Raw genomic sequence first — 17,296 nt, forward strand, 5'->3', positions numbered from 1 at the left:
GTAGGTTTTCTGCTTAGGGGTGGCTTGGCTCAAACTCTATAGCACATGCCTAAGCAACTGGAGTTGGTCAGCTAAGGTTTGAGACCTAGGGTGGACTCCTACACTTGCTTAGTTGATAGCAGGCTGTGATCCAAGACGTGTGTGTGTGTGTGTGTGTGTGTGTGTGTGTGTGTGTGTGTGTGAGTGTGCTGGGCCTTACATGTCTCATCACCCAGAAGGTTTGCCCTGAATCTTTTGTTTTTTGGGTTTTTTGTTTTGTTTTGTTTTGTTTTTCGAGACAAGGTTTCTCTGTAGCTTTGAGCCAGTCCTGGAACTAGCTCTGTAGACCAGGCTGGTCTCGAACTCACAGAGATCCGCCTGCCTCTGCCTCCTGAGTGCTGGGATTAAAGGCGTGCACCACCATCGCCCGGCACCCTGAATCCTTTGTAGTGATGCAGCAAGTACAGTTAGCAGAAATTCTAAGGCTTTCATGGTCCAGGGTCAGAATGTGTGCAACATCATTTCTATTGGTCAAATAAAACTGCTCAGAAATAGACTGTTGATGGGAAGAACTAAAAAGTACCACGGCCATTTCTGAAATCTACCATAATAACCAAGTAATTTGTCTGCAAGTTTTTATACATGTAAATCAAGATGACTCCCAAGTTCTTCAGATAATAACGAATCTCCTGCCTACATTCAAATAGGAAAGAACGATGTGGACCTTTCTCATGGCCATAACAATGGACCACTGCCCATGAAATTTTCATGGGTCATAGCAGATGCAGAGCTATCCAAAAAGGTGAAGTAAAGGGAAAAGAATATGCACTTGGGAATCACATAGAACTGAGTTTCACACTCTATATTGCCACCTTGTCTAGATGCCCGTGGGCAAGTGACTTAAACTCTTTGGGCATCAATTTCCTCTACCATGAAACAGGAATGATAATTATTAAGGCATAGCACTGTTGGGAGGACTAAATGGGATTGTGGTGTAATATCCAGAACCTAGTAAAGAGCCATCTCATGTCAATCATGCCATTGCTTCCTTTGTCTCCTTACATTTGTGAAATCCACGTGCAGTGGGCATGGTAACTGTCTTTTGTTGGAATCAAAGCAAATTTGTTCCTTTCCCTGCCAGACACCAGCCTGTCTTTTTACCCATGTGTTACTTATATTTGAGAGATGACTTTGATAAAAATATTTTTAACCTGGAATCTTGGCAGTGTTTGCAAACATAACTTACAGCTAACACTTACAAACAAACAAACAAAAACCCCAAACCTTAGATTTTGTGCCATAAATTATTTTATAGTTTTAAATTGGGCTTAGCTTTTATTTCTTTATGCTCTGAATAGATATACTATGGGATATCTGGGGAACCCACTGTCATAAAAATCCTTTGAAATAATAGGAGTTGGGGAAAGCCTCTGTAATCACGTTCTTTCAGAAAGAGTGCATTGCGTTTGCAGTTGGATAAGGTTTTTTGAAAATAACCAGGAGTTCCAAGTAGCAAGTTTAGTCTTCTGGGGCTAAAGGAAGCCAGGTTGAACAAAACCTCTGCTTAATACTTCTGCTCAGATGCAGTCCATAGGGTTCCATTTTGGCTACATCATCATAATTCCCACCAAAACAACACAGAATGGTAATGGTTTTATTTATTATATTATATGCATTACTACTATATGCAAAGTTTTATAGCTTGCTATAAATCCAGAGGGATTATCACAGCTGTTACTTATTTTAACAGGTCACAATCCAGTAGTTTATGCCAGATGGTTTGGAGAATCTGGAGAGAGAAAATCTATCCAGGCAGCCGTATAGATACTAACTTAGGTATTGGTGCTCTGAAATGAATTTGCATTTGTTGTGATAAGGGCTGAGGAGAAAGATGAGTGATAGAGCACTTGACTAGCGTGTGTGAGGCCTAGGGTTCAATCCCTGCTCTGAAACACAGAAGAAAACATTGGTTGTTGTATAATCCTTTATGAATCTTTATATTTTGGTGATGTCTTGTGAACAGGAGTAGGCTAGCAGCAGTTCTAATGGCTGCTACTAGAATAGATGAGAAGTAAAATGTAGCTACATCCATATCGATGGAGGAGACATTGGATAGCTCCAGGGAAATAAGCCTAGGAGGTAACACTGAGTCTCCACTTTGGGTCTTAGCACATTTTAGAGCCAAAGAGAATAAGGCTAAGAAGTAGCTCTAGGCAAACCCGAAGAGCAGGTGAATGCACTGGAATTGGGATCCCTGTGGTCACTAACAAAGGCAGCTGGGGATAAAATGTTTTCCCAGATATGAACATGTTTCTGCCTTTACAAACACTGATGTTTATGGGCATAGTTGTCAATTACAAATGCTAAGCAGAAATGTGAAGAATGAATAAATACTGCTAATTGGGAATTACTTTGGAAAGTGTTTTGGTCTCCAGGTCTCATGGAATAATAGTCAGAAGAAAAGACTTAGAGAAAAACTGGTAGATGATCTCTACCCTTCTTTGTATTTTTTTTTTAGGGGAAAAAGCAGAGGATCTTTAAATTGGATCATACCTTTTCTTTCAACAATAACCTAACCCTGAAAACTAGACTGTCCCTTGGCCTTCTCTCCTCTCTCTCTCTCCTTGGTCCTCGCTGATTCCTCTTCAGCTTTCCATTTCATGCTGGGAGAAGACCATATTCTCACACTTCAATATTACTCAGACTCCAGGCCTAACACATGGCTGAATTTTCTTGGTCAATTCTCTGTAAGTACGAGGATTATATACCACCTCTAGAACTAGGTAAAATTATGTAGCATTTTACAATCCATTTTCTCAGCTCCTACAAAGTAAGTTCCAACTATGATCTGTTGGCACTAATGAAATACTCAATTAAGCAAAAATGGTGAATTTTCAAGATGGATATTCCGTGAATGTTAAGGGATAGAAGTTGATTGAGCCTGTGCTATAGAATCCCCAAACATAGCTGGGAGAAGAAATAAAGCTTGGAAAAAGCATAGAGTGGACAGTACAGAATTGCTTGTTCTTCTCGGAGCTACTGAGCTTCCAATGACTTTAGCTTTCTGGAACACAGGCCTAAGCCTGGAAATAAGCAAAAGCTTCCTGAGAGGGAAGTTTTTCAAGGCTGTAAAGAGTTGTCCGTGAGCCCGTGCATTTCATCCTGAAGGTTCTTGCTCAGACGATTAGTTTCTTAGTAGGCAGATGTCACCTGGCTATGGGTACATTTTGTAGTCAAAGATTTTGAAGCCAGAAAGTAGCTCCAGGTAAACATAAGGAGAGGGTATAGATAGTGGAGGGAGAGGTGAACTAATCCCACTGTGGATTTCAACTATAGGGAAGGAGCTAAGAAGAGGGTGAGAGGAATGACAGCTGAGAACTAAATATCAAAGAACGAGCGTCTTAGAAATGTGTTACCATAGAGACCAATAATAAGCCTTCTTAATAAAGACCCTAAGTAATCAGCAAAGCATTAAATTGTGTTTTCTGTCGTCTGATTAAAGAGATAGGAAAATGAATTACTCAAGGTAGGCAAATTCGGGAATAAAATCTCTAACATTTCAGTGGCTTATTTTTCACTTAGCTAAGTCTAGGTCATTGGTTAGACATTTGAGTACCCATCTTGGGGCTCCACCGCCCCCGTGGAGCCTCTGTTCAGCCAGCAGAGAAAACTATAATAGGGAAAGGTAGGAGTTTTATGGGCGGTGCCTGGACACACATCCCTTTTGCCAGTTTTCCATTGGTCAGTTCTTCTGTTTCCTACCTCGTGCTGGCGAAAGGATTATATCTCACCTCGGATTAACAATACCAGTGAAAAAGAAGAATTGTGTTTGAACCACACTATCAGTCAGAGATTCAAAAACTAGACTCCGTGACTAAATCTCACCTAGACCCTGGTTTGTGTGAACAACACAACAATTTATTGGAATATATGCATTCCTTTTGGCTGCTTTTGAGCTACCACAGCAGACAAGAGTGGTTGAAGCAGAGACCACATGACTTGCAATGCCCAAAATACTTTCTGTCTGAGCCTTTCCAGATAAAATTTGTTGTAGATCTTTACTAGTCTAAGGGAGGACACATGTGCAATTCTTTCTCCTGAGACCTGGTATTTTTGGCGTTCAAAAAAAAATAAGCATGACACCCACATGGACTTGGATATAAACTAAGTCCTTAGAACGCTAGCTCCAAAGGGTATTGGTCTCGGCTCTGTCTCTTCTAGCAGCTAGCACAATACTTGATCAGTGTTTCCACCTGAACCACTGAGCCATAGAAAACTTCTGGTACCCTAACCACAGCACAGATAATGGGAACCCGGGGGCAACACATACAGTATGAGCACTGTGAGTGAAGGCCTCAAACACAGGAAGACCCTCCCTGCCTTCACTGACCTTCTGTTATATGCCAGGCACCCACATTGTGTTTTATGACTTTTGTTTTATTTCTCTAAATTCGATATCCTTACATTCATTTACACGTGTTAGAGATGTTAAAGAATGTTACCAAAGCCACACTTGCTAATGGATATAGAAGCTAGGATTCTTTCTGAGAATCTTATTTTTTTAAAGGGTTAAAGATTAAAAAAAAAAGACATCTGTCTGTCTGAGTTCAAAGCTCATATTTGTTTCCTTTACTCTGTAGGACTTGCTAAAACCCTGTTCAAATTTAAATAATTTCATCAAAGTAATTCCATCACCACTATTAAGAACTACCTAAGTATTGAAGATTTCAATATGAAGGAGCAAAGAATTGGCTAATTTCATCACCATGTGCAGTTCTGCGCTCTTCGTTGTCAAGGTTTCCCCCCCCCCGACTAATGGAGCAGCCCTGAAAACCTAGAGCAAGAAGCTCATTTGCTTGAACTGTGTGATTAGTGACTTGGGCATCAGCTACCTGCAGTCTTGTCCGGGATTGCTGTAGAGGGCAGTCATTTTGTTCACCCTTACATAAATCTCTTCTTAATACCTGGGAAGCTGGAGCTCACACGTGATGGAGCCTTGCTCCTATTGAAGTTGGTCTGAGAGCTTGCTACCACAAAGATAGAGAGTCACTGAGCCTCACCCTCAGTGTGAGGCAGCAAGCCTGGGTGGCAGCTTGTGTTTAGCATTTCTGAGCCTCCCCCCACCCGTTGTTTCCTTCTGCTGCTGTTGCTGGTCCTTCTAGTAGAAGGGCTAAAGAAAAGAATCCTTTCTTCTCCCCATCCCAATCCTCCTATGGGTAGCTTTTCCCCAGCCTCTCCCTAAACTGCCCAGATCCAGGTCTGCCCTCCTCTGTCCGCGGTGACATATGGTGTCTGCATTCTTGATCACACTGTGATCCTGCAACTCTGTCATTCCCGAGCTTCTGATGTGGGGCTTATCCCCATCCTGACTTCCTGCTTCTCGAACTCATCTCTTCCTCTCCGTCACTTCTTCCTTTGCCTACTCACCCTTTAAACTTTGGGGTTTAAACTAGGAAGGTGTCTACACCTTCTCTTTCTCTTATCTTCCTTACCATGGACACACCGTCTTCCATGGGAACTCCTGCCAGGTTCCCTGCCCTTGCTGGCTGCTGGAGGCCCTCCAAGCCTTTTGGCATGAGCAGGGTTGAAGGAGCGCTGCCAACACAGACGAACTTGGGTTCAATGTGATTCTTCATGTGACCACAACCATTAATTCATAGTAATGCCAATTAGGAAATATTCTTTACTCAGGGCTCCTGCATACCCCGTGATTTCTTGTGACCTTGGCAAAATGTGTGCCTCACCACAACTGTGAATTATGCAGGAGTTAAAGGCCTCATGGACAGAATGTTGCTCATACATGCAAATCTGCCCAGGGCATCAACCTCCCCATTTACAAATAGACAGCCCAGTCAGAAAATAGTCAACCAGTTTCCCCTAAATGAGTTTCAAAAGCCTCAAGACAAATGAACAAAATCGGCCATTCCACAAGGCATCTTTGGATAATTTCATTCACTGCTTTCCTCCTTGCTATATATTAGATTGTATCTCATAAACGTTGTTTTAAGTGGCCCTAAATGACTCTGCCTTCTACACTGGCTTGTTATATATAGAACCTGCCTGCCTAAGGCATGGACACACAGTGTCATGGTTTTTAATCCTGATTCAACCTCAGAGCTGGTCTAGTAAATCATCCTTCCCTGGAGATTAATACACGGCTGCAAAGGCATTGTCCTTGCAGTGTGTTTAAGCCAGGGAAGAGTGAGTTGTGTCTAGATGTGAGGTTTCAGAGTCCAAGATGAATGGAGGGAGGGGATGCAGTGTCACATTTTTCCCCTGCCCCTCAACCCCTGTTATATGCCAGCACATGCTATAGCTAGTAGCTATAGCTCAGTCCTTTTGCTTTAGAAGGTGGGCTTGCCATGGTTAGCGTCTCCAATTCCTCTGCTCTGGCCAGAGGCTAGGGACAGGGATGTGAGTGGGGAGCCACGGGGGGTGCGGTGCTGAGCAACCGCGGTGGGTCCAGCCTGTTGGTGATGTGCAGAGTCTGCTGCCACTCTGGGTATGGGTAACGCGCAGCCCCAGCAGTCGCACTATCGCACAGGTACAAGAAATCCGGATCCGGGATCCTCCGCAACCCCCAGCTCGTGGAAGCGCACAAGCCGGCTCCCGCGCGTCGCCGAGTTTCAGGCTGGGGGCTGAGACCTGCAGATCACTGCGGCTGGCAGCAGGGGACAGATTCTTTCTAGCCAGGTTCTCTCTAGCCCAGCAGAGACGGGAGATGTTCGCGGAGCCGGGCGGCTGTCTGCGGAGCATTGGTGCAGCCTTGCCTGCTGCCCGGGAGGTTTGGCTGCCGCAGTCCTCCCCATTCACTGGACTGTAAATCGAAGCTGTCTATGCGGGCCAGGAGCTCGATCCCAGCGTGGACCTGGGGCTTCGTCCCGCCCAGGTCTCCCGGCACCTGATTTCCCAGTGGTCAATTAGGTGGCTCAGCCTGCAGCATTGAAGCAGTGGAGGGGCCAATGCCCCTGCTTTGATGGAGCGCGCCGTGCGCAGAGACCTCCCCAGTCGACTTCCTCATCAGAAGGCAGCATCCATTCATAATTCTCTCTCTGCCTGTGGACCGAGTTAGACTGAAACTGGGCATGGATTCCTGCGATCTCTCTTCTTGCATCTGAAGGAGAAACTAAGATAAAAGAAAAAAAAAAAGGAAGGGGGAATGCGGTCGTAACGCACCAAGGCGCTGGAAAGCCCCCCTCCCGCCCCCGAGAGGCCTCTCCTTTGCGGGGAGAGGGAGAAGAGGCAGATCCCCAGCCCAGCGCCCCAGCCAGCTGCTGCTTCGCTGCGGAGCCGGCACGCATGCCTACCTCACCTGACGGTCGCATTCCCGGGGAACCGGCACGGGGCCCGGCGGCGCGCCCAGGGCGCACGGGCGGTAGGATTTCTGCACCTGGCGAAAGATGCGCGGGCCCCTTACCCAGGGCCGAGCCCGAGCCCGAGCGGACACCCGGGGAGGCTAGCCTCGGCGCAGCACCTCACCGCAACCCCCCGGGATGCTCCATGACTCGCAGCCCAGGCCACTCGGGTGTGTGTGAGAGGGGACCAGCTTGGGGGGAAGGGGTCTAGGCAATTGACAATTTTTAAACTAATTTTTCGCACCTCTGGGTTGTGGGTGAACTTGGGGGTGGAGGAGGCATGGACGGCAGCCCAGCCGCGCGCTAGCCGGAGAGGAAATTCCCGCAGCTGAGGTCGGAGAGAGCCTGATCCCCTTGGCAGAGCTGAGTGAGGGTGAGCGGGCGGTCAAGGTGGACCACACATAGCTTGGAGGGACAAATGAAACCTTGTTGGTTTTCGAGGGACATTTATTTTTATTTTTTTTAAAAAGCATATTGCAGCTGCAGCTTTGAAGTTTGCCGCTGCCTCCCCACCCCCCTTACCCCCCATCTCGGGTTTTGGGGCGGGGCGCCACTTTTCCAAGCTGTTGTCCAGACCCTTAGCAGATGGGTGGAGGGGTTGGCAAAGGCTGCGGTGTCTGGCTTTGGGCTGCCTGAAGGGGACATGGGGACTTGAGGGCACTGGGAGTGGAAGAGCGCCCTGAGGCTTGGCCTTGTGGGAGGGTGTTCTAACCGCTGAGAGAAGTAGGGGATCCCGCTTGGGGTTCTCTTCTGTTTTCCTGCTTTGCTACTTAATGTTGGGTGACATTTTGCCTGTGTAGGGTTTCACTGTCATGGAGCTGTGACGCTGGAAGGCAGAGGAACTGGTAGGATGGGCTGGAGGAAAGAACTGAGAGAGCTGGAGCTTTTCAGTTTGTGGCAGTGTTAACCCTATCGATTCTGCTCCCTTAGAATACCTGTCCCAGGAGGTCACTACCCGTGGCCATAAGTATGGCTGCCTGGTTGATCAGCCTTGCCGGCTGGTGAACCAAAGCTGGACCAAGCCAGGATTGCGTTTGCAGTAAAGGAGCAAAGCCCCACTGGCCTCCCTCAGGGGAAGGCTAGGTAGACCTGGCCATTGTGGAATAGTGTTCTGTCATAGCCTGATATGCTCTTGAGTTTGGAAGCTCTTGTTTGATGGGTTTTCTATTTTGCAGTTGTGTGCCCCTCGGTCACCAGTTTGTTTTTCACAGCTGCATGTGAGCAAGGCAAAGATAACAGCATCTAAAAATAGCCCTGCGGCTGGAGATGCGGCTTGCTTTGACCCCACAATTCCAGGGCTGGGGTCTCCTTTCCCAGTTGCCTGGTGGGAGCCAAACTTGAGCTGCCAGATAACCTGAGAGTGGAGCCACACAGGCTCCAGGCTGGGGTCAAGGCTGGGAGACAGGAGTGCTGGTCTGTGTGCAAAAGGGCAGCAGCCCTCCAAGCCTCATCCCTTTCCTGTGGGAGACCCAGAGCAACTGGGCTGCAGGATTGGAGGATGGGAACCTGGAAAGGGATTCCTTCCCTGCCTCCATTCGTGGACATTTGGGCTTTATATTCCTTCTGAGTTGCACCCAGCGTTATACATGGGGCTTCCTACTCTGTGTTTCAGGAGCCAGCAGGCCACTCCTCCCACCTTAAAGGAGTTGGGCTTTGAATACAGGGGTATCAACGGGTCCAGGTAGCACTTAAATCATGCCAGCTTCATAGTGTAGCCAGGGTACCACTCCTTTCATTCCTGGTGTGCCAGACGTTCTCAGCTTTTCTGAGGAAGCCTGCCTTCGGCTCCTGGGGCAGGAGCCACGTGGAATGGATTCATAAAGGAGCTGAGGCATTTTCAGTAATGGTGGCAGCTAATAGGAAGTCCAGGTCCTCTTCTAGGAGTCTTGGAGCTTGTGACCCTGCTGGGCCTCTTAGATTATTTATTTTCAAAAGCCTCCATTTCTCCCACGTTCACTTTTCTTCACTGCAAGGGTGGCAAATTCCAGCTTTAAATAAAATGAACTCTGTATTCCTGATTTGGTTGAATAATGGGAATTATTTTGCAAGACTTCACTGGTAATTGCTGAAAAATACAAATGGCCATTTAAGTACAGCAAAAAAGAAACAGATTAAAAAGCAAAGGTGTGAATGCCCAGCCCTGGCTACGGGTTAGAGCCAGAACCTCTCAGGTGGTTTCTCGCTTTTCTTTCAAAGTGAATGTTGATTTTGAAACTTTACCTTAATTTTCTGTAGGTCACAACCGTAATCCTTGGGAAATATTAAGATAACAGTTTTGATCTATCTAAAGGATAAGGGCAGACAACAGGACACCTGAGAAATCCATCCTTCTGGTCTCTAAATAACAACTGGTTCCTCTTAAGCACGCCTTTCATGTTTAACTCCCTAAAGAAACACGCAAGACAAATGACAATTAAATGCGACTCAGCGACCCAGGGTGGGGGCAGCCTCTTTCGGCCTGCTTACAAGACAAGAGGCTTAGATGTCGAAGCTTAGGAAACTGTGAGTTGGAATTCAGATTTCCCAAGTCCATGTCATTTGTTTGGCTCAACCTGTAACAAATAATGTCAGTGATCTCTAGCTCGTAGGTCAGTTTCCTCTTGAAATCAGAACCTGGATTAGCAATTAACTAGGGGCCCATAAAAGCATATCATTCAAGGAAGGCAACATATAAACCCTAAACCTCAGACAGATAACACAACATTCTGATATAAAGAAAATCTAATCAGCTGTGGGCTTTCCTGCGATAAGCAGCCTGATCTTGTCCCTTCTTGTGGCTTTCCCATTCTCTGGAGGCTTGGAGTCCCTGCTGGGTTCTCTGCAACAGAAGAAAATGAGATTGTGGCAGGAGCACTCATCCAAGTCCCTGGCCCGAGCTCAATCACATGACCAATCTAACTGCCAGGGCTATGGGAAGTATAGTCTGTGTGCAGTCTGTGCCTGACTGATATATTCTCTTGAATAAAGGAATCCCCTTGTCCCTTCCACCTCTGCTTTGGTGTTTTGAGTCTGACCAAATTCAGTTCGGATCTCCATCTTAAAATTGATGGCAATTATACTTCCCTCTTTCCACCTCAAAGAGATTTGTAAAGGTGGAGAAACAAAAGGCTCTGAGAGGGACTACCTGGATCAGCCTCTTTAGATAGTCTCTGTCGTTGGTTCCATATTCTAGATAACTTTTCCTGCATCGTGTAGCTAATTTAAAGCAGGGCTGAAGTGAGAACCTAGATCCACATTTCTTGGCTCGCACTGCCTCCACCATGCCATACTGACCCTGCCCTCTTAAGAGAGCAATTATATAGGATATAGTTTCTGAAAGCTGGCACCCTTTCCTCGTGTGTAGTCACTAAAAGAGCTATCTATATGATTTAAAATCCATGTGCATTTCTTCCCAATATCTACAGTACAATCATTTACAGTTAGGCAAAGAGTAATTTATCTAGGCTCTATACATATATTCATTCAATCCTCACAATGATCTTAGGAAGTAGGAAGTGTTATGACTCCTATTTACAGGTGAGGAAATGGAGGCATAGAAAACAAAGTTGCTTCCCAGAGGTGTTTTGGTAAATGAGTGGCGGATGGGAAGTTCGATTCTGAGCAGGACCTCTCTGGCTTTTTTTACTATGTGTCCTCACTGATCTGCTGCATTTCGTGTCCAGTCCTTTCGGGGTGTGTAATTGTCATAAACCATGATACTCAGGGTTTAACATTCCTAGTTCTAGTAAGTGACCTTGAAAGTGGGTGGCAGGGGGTCATTTGCAAATTGTTGAACTGAGGCTCTGAGCCCCAAGCCTATGAAATTAACACAAAGTAGTGAACTACCTAGTGAAGAAGCTCCACCCCCAGCCTCCAGCTCTGGCAGCCTAGTGAGGCTTGCCTGCCCTCCTGCCTGCTTCCCTCCCTCCCTTCCTCCCTCCCTCTCTCCCTCCCTCCCTCCCTTCCTCCCTCTCTTCCTCCCTCCCTCGCTTTCCTCCTTCCCTTCTTCCCTCCATCCCTGTCTTCCTCCCTCCTTGTGCTCCCTTCCTCATCTCTTCCTGCCCTGTCTTCATCCCCCCCTCCCCTCCCTCCTTTCCTTCTTTCCTTTTTTCTCTCAACAATTTTTATCTAGTCATCATTGTGTATGTAGTAACTGTTGTAAGAGAACCCAGAGTTTGTTTATTTGTGAGAAGTGGCCATGGAATGAGAAAAGACTGTTGTGATGTTGAAGGGTAGTGAGCGGACGTAGTGAGGTGGGTACTTGACCTTGAGATTGCTACTATTTGATGTTCTTTTTACTGTAGCATGAGAAATTACCCCAAGCTTTATTGGCTTAAACAATAGCTGCTTATCTGTTGGTGTTGAATTCTGCAGTTGGGGATGAATTTAGCTAGCCATTCTGGATAGGCTTGCAAATGGCTAGTCAGATGGCTTGTCACCTGGGAGTTAGATTCCCACAAGATGCCCAGTTGACTGTGCTTCTGTCCCTTTTTCTGTACAGTTGCAGGATTCTCCCTCCTCACCTACTTCTCCTGTAGGGTAGCTGGATTACTTGCCTGACAGCTAATATTCTGTCCCCAAGAATATAGAGGCAGAAGCTACTAGGTCTTCTGATTGAGCACATGGCTAGTTTTGCCAATGGAAAGAAGCAAGTCCCAGGTCCAGGAGAAGGAATTAATTGAGGTCATAAATACCAGGGGCATGGAAAAAGATTGTTACAGAGGTGAAACCTCTGAATTTACAAATTCAAGGTTTCCAAAAGGTCTCAGGAAGAGTTTACTGTACGTTGCAAAATATGTAAAATAAAATCCATTCATTCTACTCGGTGAACAAGACTATTATACATGCTTGGGTCTTTCTCCATCCACAAACTACCCTAAAGAAGCACAGAAGCCTGAAGACAGGAATTGAAGTGTGTGACTTCTGCTTTCTTGCCTCCTCTCACATAGTGTCCCAAAGGTATTCATCTTAAAAGACACAGCAGGAACCTAGGGAGATGGCTTTGAGATTAAGAGCACTTGCTAAAGCTGGGTTTAGTTGCTAGCACCCATGTATAGAGAGACTCATAATCTATTGTAACTCCAGTTCTAGGGGATCCAATGCCATCTCACATATGGAGTGCACATGTATACACTCAATCACACACATCTATAAATGAAATATATAATTTTCATTATTTAAATTTTTTCATACAATGTACTTTGAGCACATTACTTCCCCTCCCCCATCTCTTCCCAGATCCTCCCCACCTTCCTACCCACCCAACTTCATGTTCTTTTGTGCTCTCTCTCAAAAAACAAAAAACAATAAAACAAAAGTGAAATTCAAAACAAACCCCAATACGTACAAGGGAAAAAGCACATAAAAATATGGACTCTGTTTTGTGTTGGGCAATTCCTATTGGGCCTGGGCTCTGCTCTGGAGTGTGGTTGATATATACAGTGACACTCCATTGAAAAACATTGATTTTCCTTCTCATGGAAGGTACTGATTACAAAAAATTTCTTGGTAAGGGGTTGGGTTTTCTATACACTTTATCTTCTCCATACTGGGATTTGGGGGGGGGGGTATGGTTTAAACTTGTATAGGTTTTGAGTTCGTGTATGTTTCGGCCATATTGTGTCTGGAGGGCATGGCTTTGGTGTTGCCAACTACTGTTGGCTCTCACAGTTTTTCTTCCTCTTCCACATAGATCCCTGAGCCTTGACGGGAAGGGTTTGATGAAGACATCCCACTTAAAGATGAGTGCTCCAAAGTTGCTCATTCTGCACATTGTCCAGCCATGGGTCTCTGTGTTAGTTCCCATAAATGACAAGAAGAGGCTCCTCTGATGAAATATGAGCAGTGCGCTGATTAATGGAGATAGTAATATGTCATTAGGAGTTATTTTATTGCTGCTTTACTTAGCAGAATAGTACTAGTAGGCTTTTGCCTGGTCCCATGACCTATCTGGTCTCAGGTTCTTGGCCACTTTAGCAGTGAGAGAGATAACAGTACCAACTCTCCAGGAAATTACAGTTTTAGAAAGTTGAAGTGTATCAACTGTTTGAGAAGATAGGTCTATTTCTGGTCTTCCAGAGCAAATTACACATTGTGAGGGGCCTTAGCAGGCACGTTGGAAGCCCTTGCTGCCTTAGGCAATAGAGCTGCTTTCATGATTCAGTTCATGTGTGGTCCAGTTCAGATTATTTCCCCCAGACTCCAGGTTCACTCTAGCCAAAGGAGGTGCAAGGGCTACTTCGACACACTATCCAGTTTCTTATTGTCAGCGAAACCCAAGCACCTAGAGCTCAGTCACTTACTCACCAGCCCTGAATGCAGGTAGCTGATGGGTCACAGCTGAGTCCTTCTCTAAGAATTTCCTCCATTGAAATCACCTCACCCAAGATCATGCCTGTTCCCAGATGCTGACTCGGCAGTACAAGTCTATAAAGGCCTGGTCACTTTGAGTTTAGGACAACTCTGGAGAGCCATCTCACTTCCAAACACTTCCATGCTTCCTGGAACACTAGTTCAAGCTTTTGTTATGACTTCTTTTTGTATCCAGTCCTCTTTCACTCAGTAATTTTTTTATCAGTTGTGGACCCAGAGAGCATTTCCTAGCAAGATTGCTCCATACTAATGTCTATATCCAGGCCTATTTCCAGGTAACTTGACTCAAGAGTTTGTAAGCTACTTCCTGGTCAAGGTTGGACCACTATGGGCATATATAGAAAACAAAGAATGTGGCTTAGCCCCTCACCAAATGCTTCCATGTAGGAACAGATGACTAGCATTTGGGTGACGTCATGAGAAGATGAGCAAAGGTTAAGTCTGGTACCTCAAGGATCTTCCTCCTGATTATTCTATGCTTCACAACTTTCCCCAAAGTTGTGTTGGTGGTGGTGGTGGTGATGGTAGTGTGTGTGTGTGTGTGTGTGTGTGTGTGTGTGTGTGTGTGTGTGTGTGCGCGCGCGCGCGCACGCATGCACACTTTAGGAATAGGTGATTCATGACATTGATTATATGGTTAACAATTGTGCCTAAGCACTCTCCCACCTGATTATTTCTTCCTTTGGGCACGGCACTGGCAATCAAAATTTATCTTTCAAATTAAGGCTATAATTATATTTTGATAAAGATCTACCAATTCGATGAGAATGAAATTTTGAGGGTTGCCAGGATACAGATGACTCTGGGTTATAGAGAAGGGTTTGCATCCCGAATACTAATAGGTGGTTCAGCCCTCTTACCCAGACCTTTCCAATAGCATCTGATAATGCAGGCCCATCAAGTACTGTTTCTCTGCTATTTTTCTAGGAGCATAAAAGTGATGAAAGATATGAACAGGGGTTTATGAATGAAAAGGTGATTCATCAGATGCCTCTTGGTCTGTCTCACTGAAGTTAAGAAATACAGTAATAATTACATGGCCTTACCTCAAAAATCTAGGAGGCAAAAGCTTACCCTTATTTTCTTGCCTCTTCTTTTATTATAAATAAAACATAGATGATTTGGGGTTATTGGTTTTCATTGGAAATAGGACCCATGTTTGCAACGGGGTTGACTAGAAACAGTGGACATATTCTGATGTTACACAATAATTTTCTTTTCCATTTTATTGTCTGATTATTATTCAACAAGTAATCTGTCTGATAATCAATCAACAAATAATAACGTCCTCAAGTTCTACCCGAGGGACCCAAGGAAGTTTAAAATGGATAATGATATGTGAAAATAATAAATGATAATACAGTATAGTAGTTTTCAGCCTAACATTATTAAGGGAGAAGAGAAGAATGTGATTTGAGTCATGTGCACACTTTATATGCTGAATGAGATTTGATATACACATCTATCTACACCCTCCCCCAACAAAGTGTAGTACATTTTTATGGCTCTGAGTCTTAGCACTCCTTTCCAGTCTCTCACTGCCTTTGCCAACCCCGTTATTGAGACTTTTATCACATTGATTAGATTTTCCCATTCAAAGTTTCCTAAGTTGAATGACCATAATGATTTTTTAAAAAAGATCTGGCATCTTTGATTCAGGAGAGTATTTTTGGAATTAAATCACATTGCAATATATAGAGGTAATTTGGTTTTTAGTTGCAAAGCAATAATCCGCTGTAAGAATATACCGCGGTTCTGCCAGGTGTGGTGGCACAATCTTAAAATCCCAGCACCAGAGAAGCTGAAGCAAAATGGTAAAGAATTTGAGGCCAACCTTGACTGTGTAGAAAGTTCCAGGCCACCTAGGCAACCTGTAAAATCTTGTCTCAATGTCTACCCCATCCACTGACCCCACCAAATATATGCATACCACAATCTATTTATCCATTTAAGTGTGGTGTTTCAAGTTTAAGGCTATTAATAAAATTCATAAGAATGTTGTTGTATAAATCTTTTTCATTGATTTATAATTTTTTCTTGTGTCAACAGCTAGGAGTGAAATCGCTTAGCTATAGAGAAAGTGCATGGTTAGATTTATAAGGAATGAGTGGAAGTGAAAATCCTTAAAGAATGGTTGTACCATTTTATGCTCAGACCAGCAAACTGTCAGTGTTCTAGTTCTGAATTGTCACCAACATTAAATGTGTTAGGATTCATTCTAGCACATATGTAATTTCATTGTGATTTTAATTTGTATTTCTTTAATGACAAATAACATTGAAGTTCTTTTCCTGTGCCATGTGCTTACAAGACAGTTATGCATCTTGTCTTGCGAGATGTAGAGTTAAGGCTTTTCCTCATCTTGAATTGTTTTTCGTTTTGATTGATGTTACTAAATTGCAGTAGTTCTTTGCATATGTTAAGTAAAAGTTCTATGCTAATATTATGAATTACAAGCACTCCTAGCATTTTATGCTGTACTTAATTTTTTTTTAATGATGCCAATCTCCCTTCTCCCCATGCTGGGGTTTAAGCACAGACTTTTTAAAACTGAAAATAGATTTTTTTCAATTCTGATTATGTTTTTTCCTCCCCCCAACTCCTCCCAGGTCCTCCTTACTTCCCCACCCACCTGAATCCACATTCTTCCCCCACACACTTTCTCTCTCTCATTAGAATACAAAAAGACATCTAAAAATAATAAAATAGGATAAAATATAAACAAACAACAAACAAACCAGAACAGGGCAAAACAAACGACCAGAAGAAAAAGAGCCAAAGGAAAAAAGCACAAGGGACCCTTAAAGACTCAGACACACACACATTGGCCTACACAGGAATCTCATAAAACCGCAAAACTGGAAGCCATAATATATATGCAAAGCACCTGTAAAGTTAAAAAAAGGCATGATTAGCAAATTTTCTACTGCTGTGTTACATCCTGAACCCTGATAATCTCTTAATGAGCAGAAAATTTTAATCTGACAAAGTCCAATTCAGCAATATTTTATTTTGTGGCTAGACACTATCAGAAAAACTTGTTTCCTTTAAGTCCACAAAGATTTCCTCAGGCATTTTATTCTAGAAATTTTGTGGTTCTCACTTTTATGCTATTGTCCACTAACTCTTATATATGGAGTGAGTGTGGGGTTTAAATTTTATTTTTCTTTGTTTCTCTGTTTAGTTTTTCTAAAACCACTTGCTTAAAAATGTTTTCTTCCCTCCCCCCACTCAATTGACTTACTGCTGTTTCCCAAAATGCACTTATGTTTGGTTCTGCATCTGGACATTGATTGATCTATATTGATCTATATCTATCAATTAAGATCTCACCTGATCCATTTGTCTATCCTTTGCCAAAACCAGATTGTCTTAACCTGCGAAGATTTATAGTAAATCTTGAAGTAAAGTAGTATAGATCCTCCAAATTCATTTTTGTGCAAAATTATTTTAGTTATTCCATAACCTATGCATTTTCATATATCTTTTATTTTTTAAAAGATTTATTTATTGATTATGTATACAACATTCTGCCTCCATGTATGCCCGCACACCAGAGGAGGGCACCAGATCTCATTACAGATGGTTGTGAGCCACCATGTGGTTGCTGG

The 17,296-nt window shown here is 44.0% G+C and overlaps 1 protein-coding gene and 1 long non-coding RNA gene across 3 annotated transcripts in view; one reads left to right on the forward strand and one right to left on the reverse strand.

The window, feature by feature from the left end:
* Nhs (NHS actin remodeling regulator) overlaps positions 1 to 17,296 on the forward strand; it is a 338,555-nt gene that overhangs the window by 253,760 nt on the left and 67,499 nt on the right. The window contains exon 1 of one of the 2 annotated variants that reach the window (XM_026784890.1): positions 7,104 to 7,504. The exons of the other annotated variant lie outside the window; for it this stretch is intronic. Within the exon in view, the coding sequence (XP_026640691.1) occupies positions 7,279 to 7,504 (226 nt within the window). The 5' untranslated portion in view covers positions 7,104 to 7,278. Of the gene's footprint in view, positions 1 to 7,103; positions 7,505 to 17,296 lie in introns of those variants that run through there. 2 annotated transcript variants of the gene reach the window in all.
* The window catches only part of LOC113457443, a 54,458-nt gene continuing 44,191 nt past the window's right edge, over positions 7,030 to 17,296 (reverse strand). Inside the window, exons 3-5 of the long non-coding RNA XR_003378017.1 lie at positions 8,971 to 9,399; positions 7,287 to 7,369; positions 7,030 to 7,105 (exon numbers count right to left, since the gene is read on the reverse strand). This is a non-coding gene — a long non-coding RNA (uncharacterized LOC113457443). The remainder of the gene's footprint in view (positions 7,106 to 7,286; positions 7,370 to 8,970; positions 9,400 to 17,296) is intronic.

Source organism: Microtus ochrogaster, chromosome X (genome assembly GCF_000317375.1).
Source record: "Microtus ochrogaster isolate Prairie Vole_2 chromosome X, MicOch1.0, whole genome shotgun sequence".
Classification (NCBI taxonomy): domain Eukaryota; kingdom Metazoa; phylum Chordata; class Mammalia; order Rodentia; family Cricetidae; genus Microtus; species Microtus ochrogaster.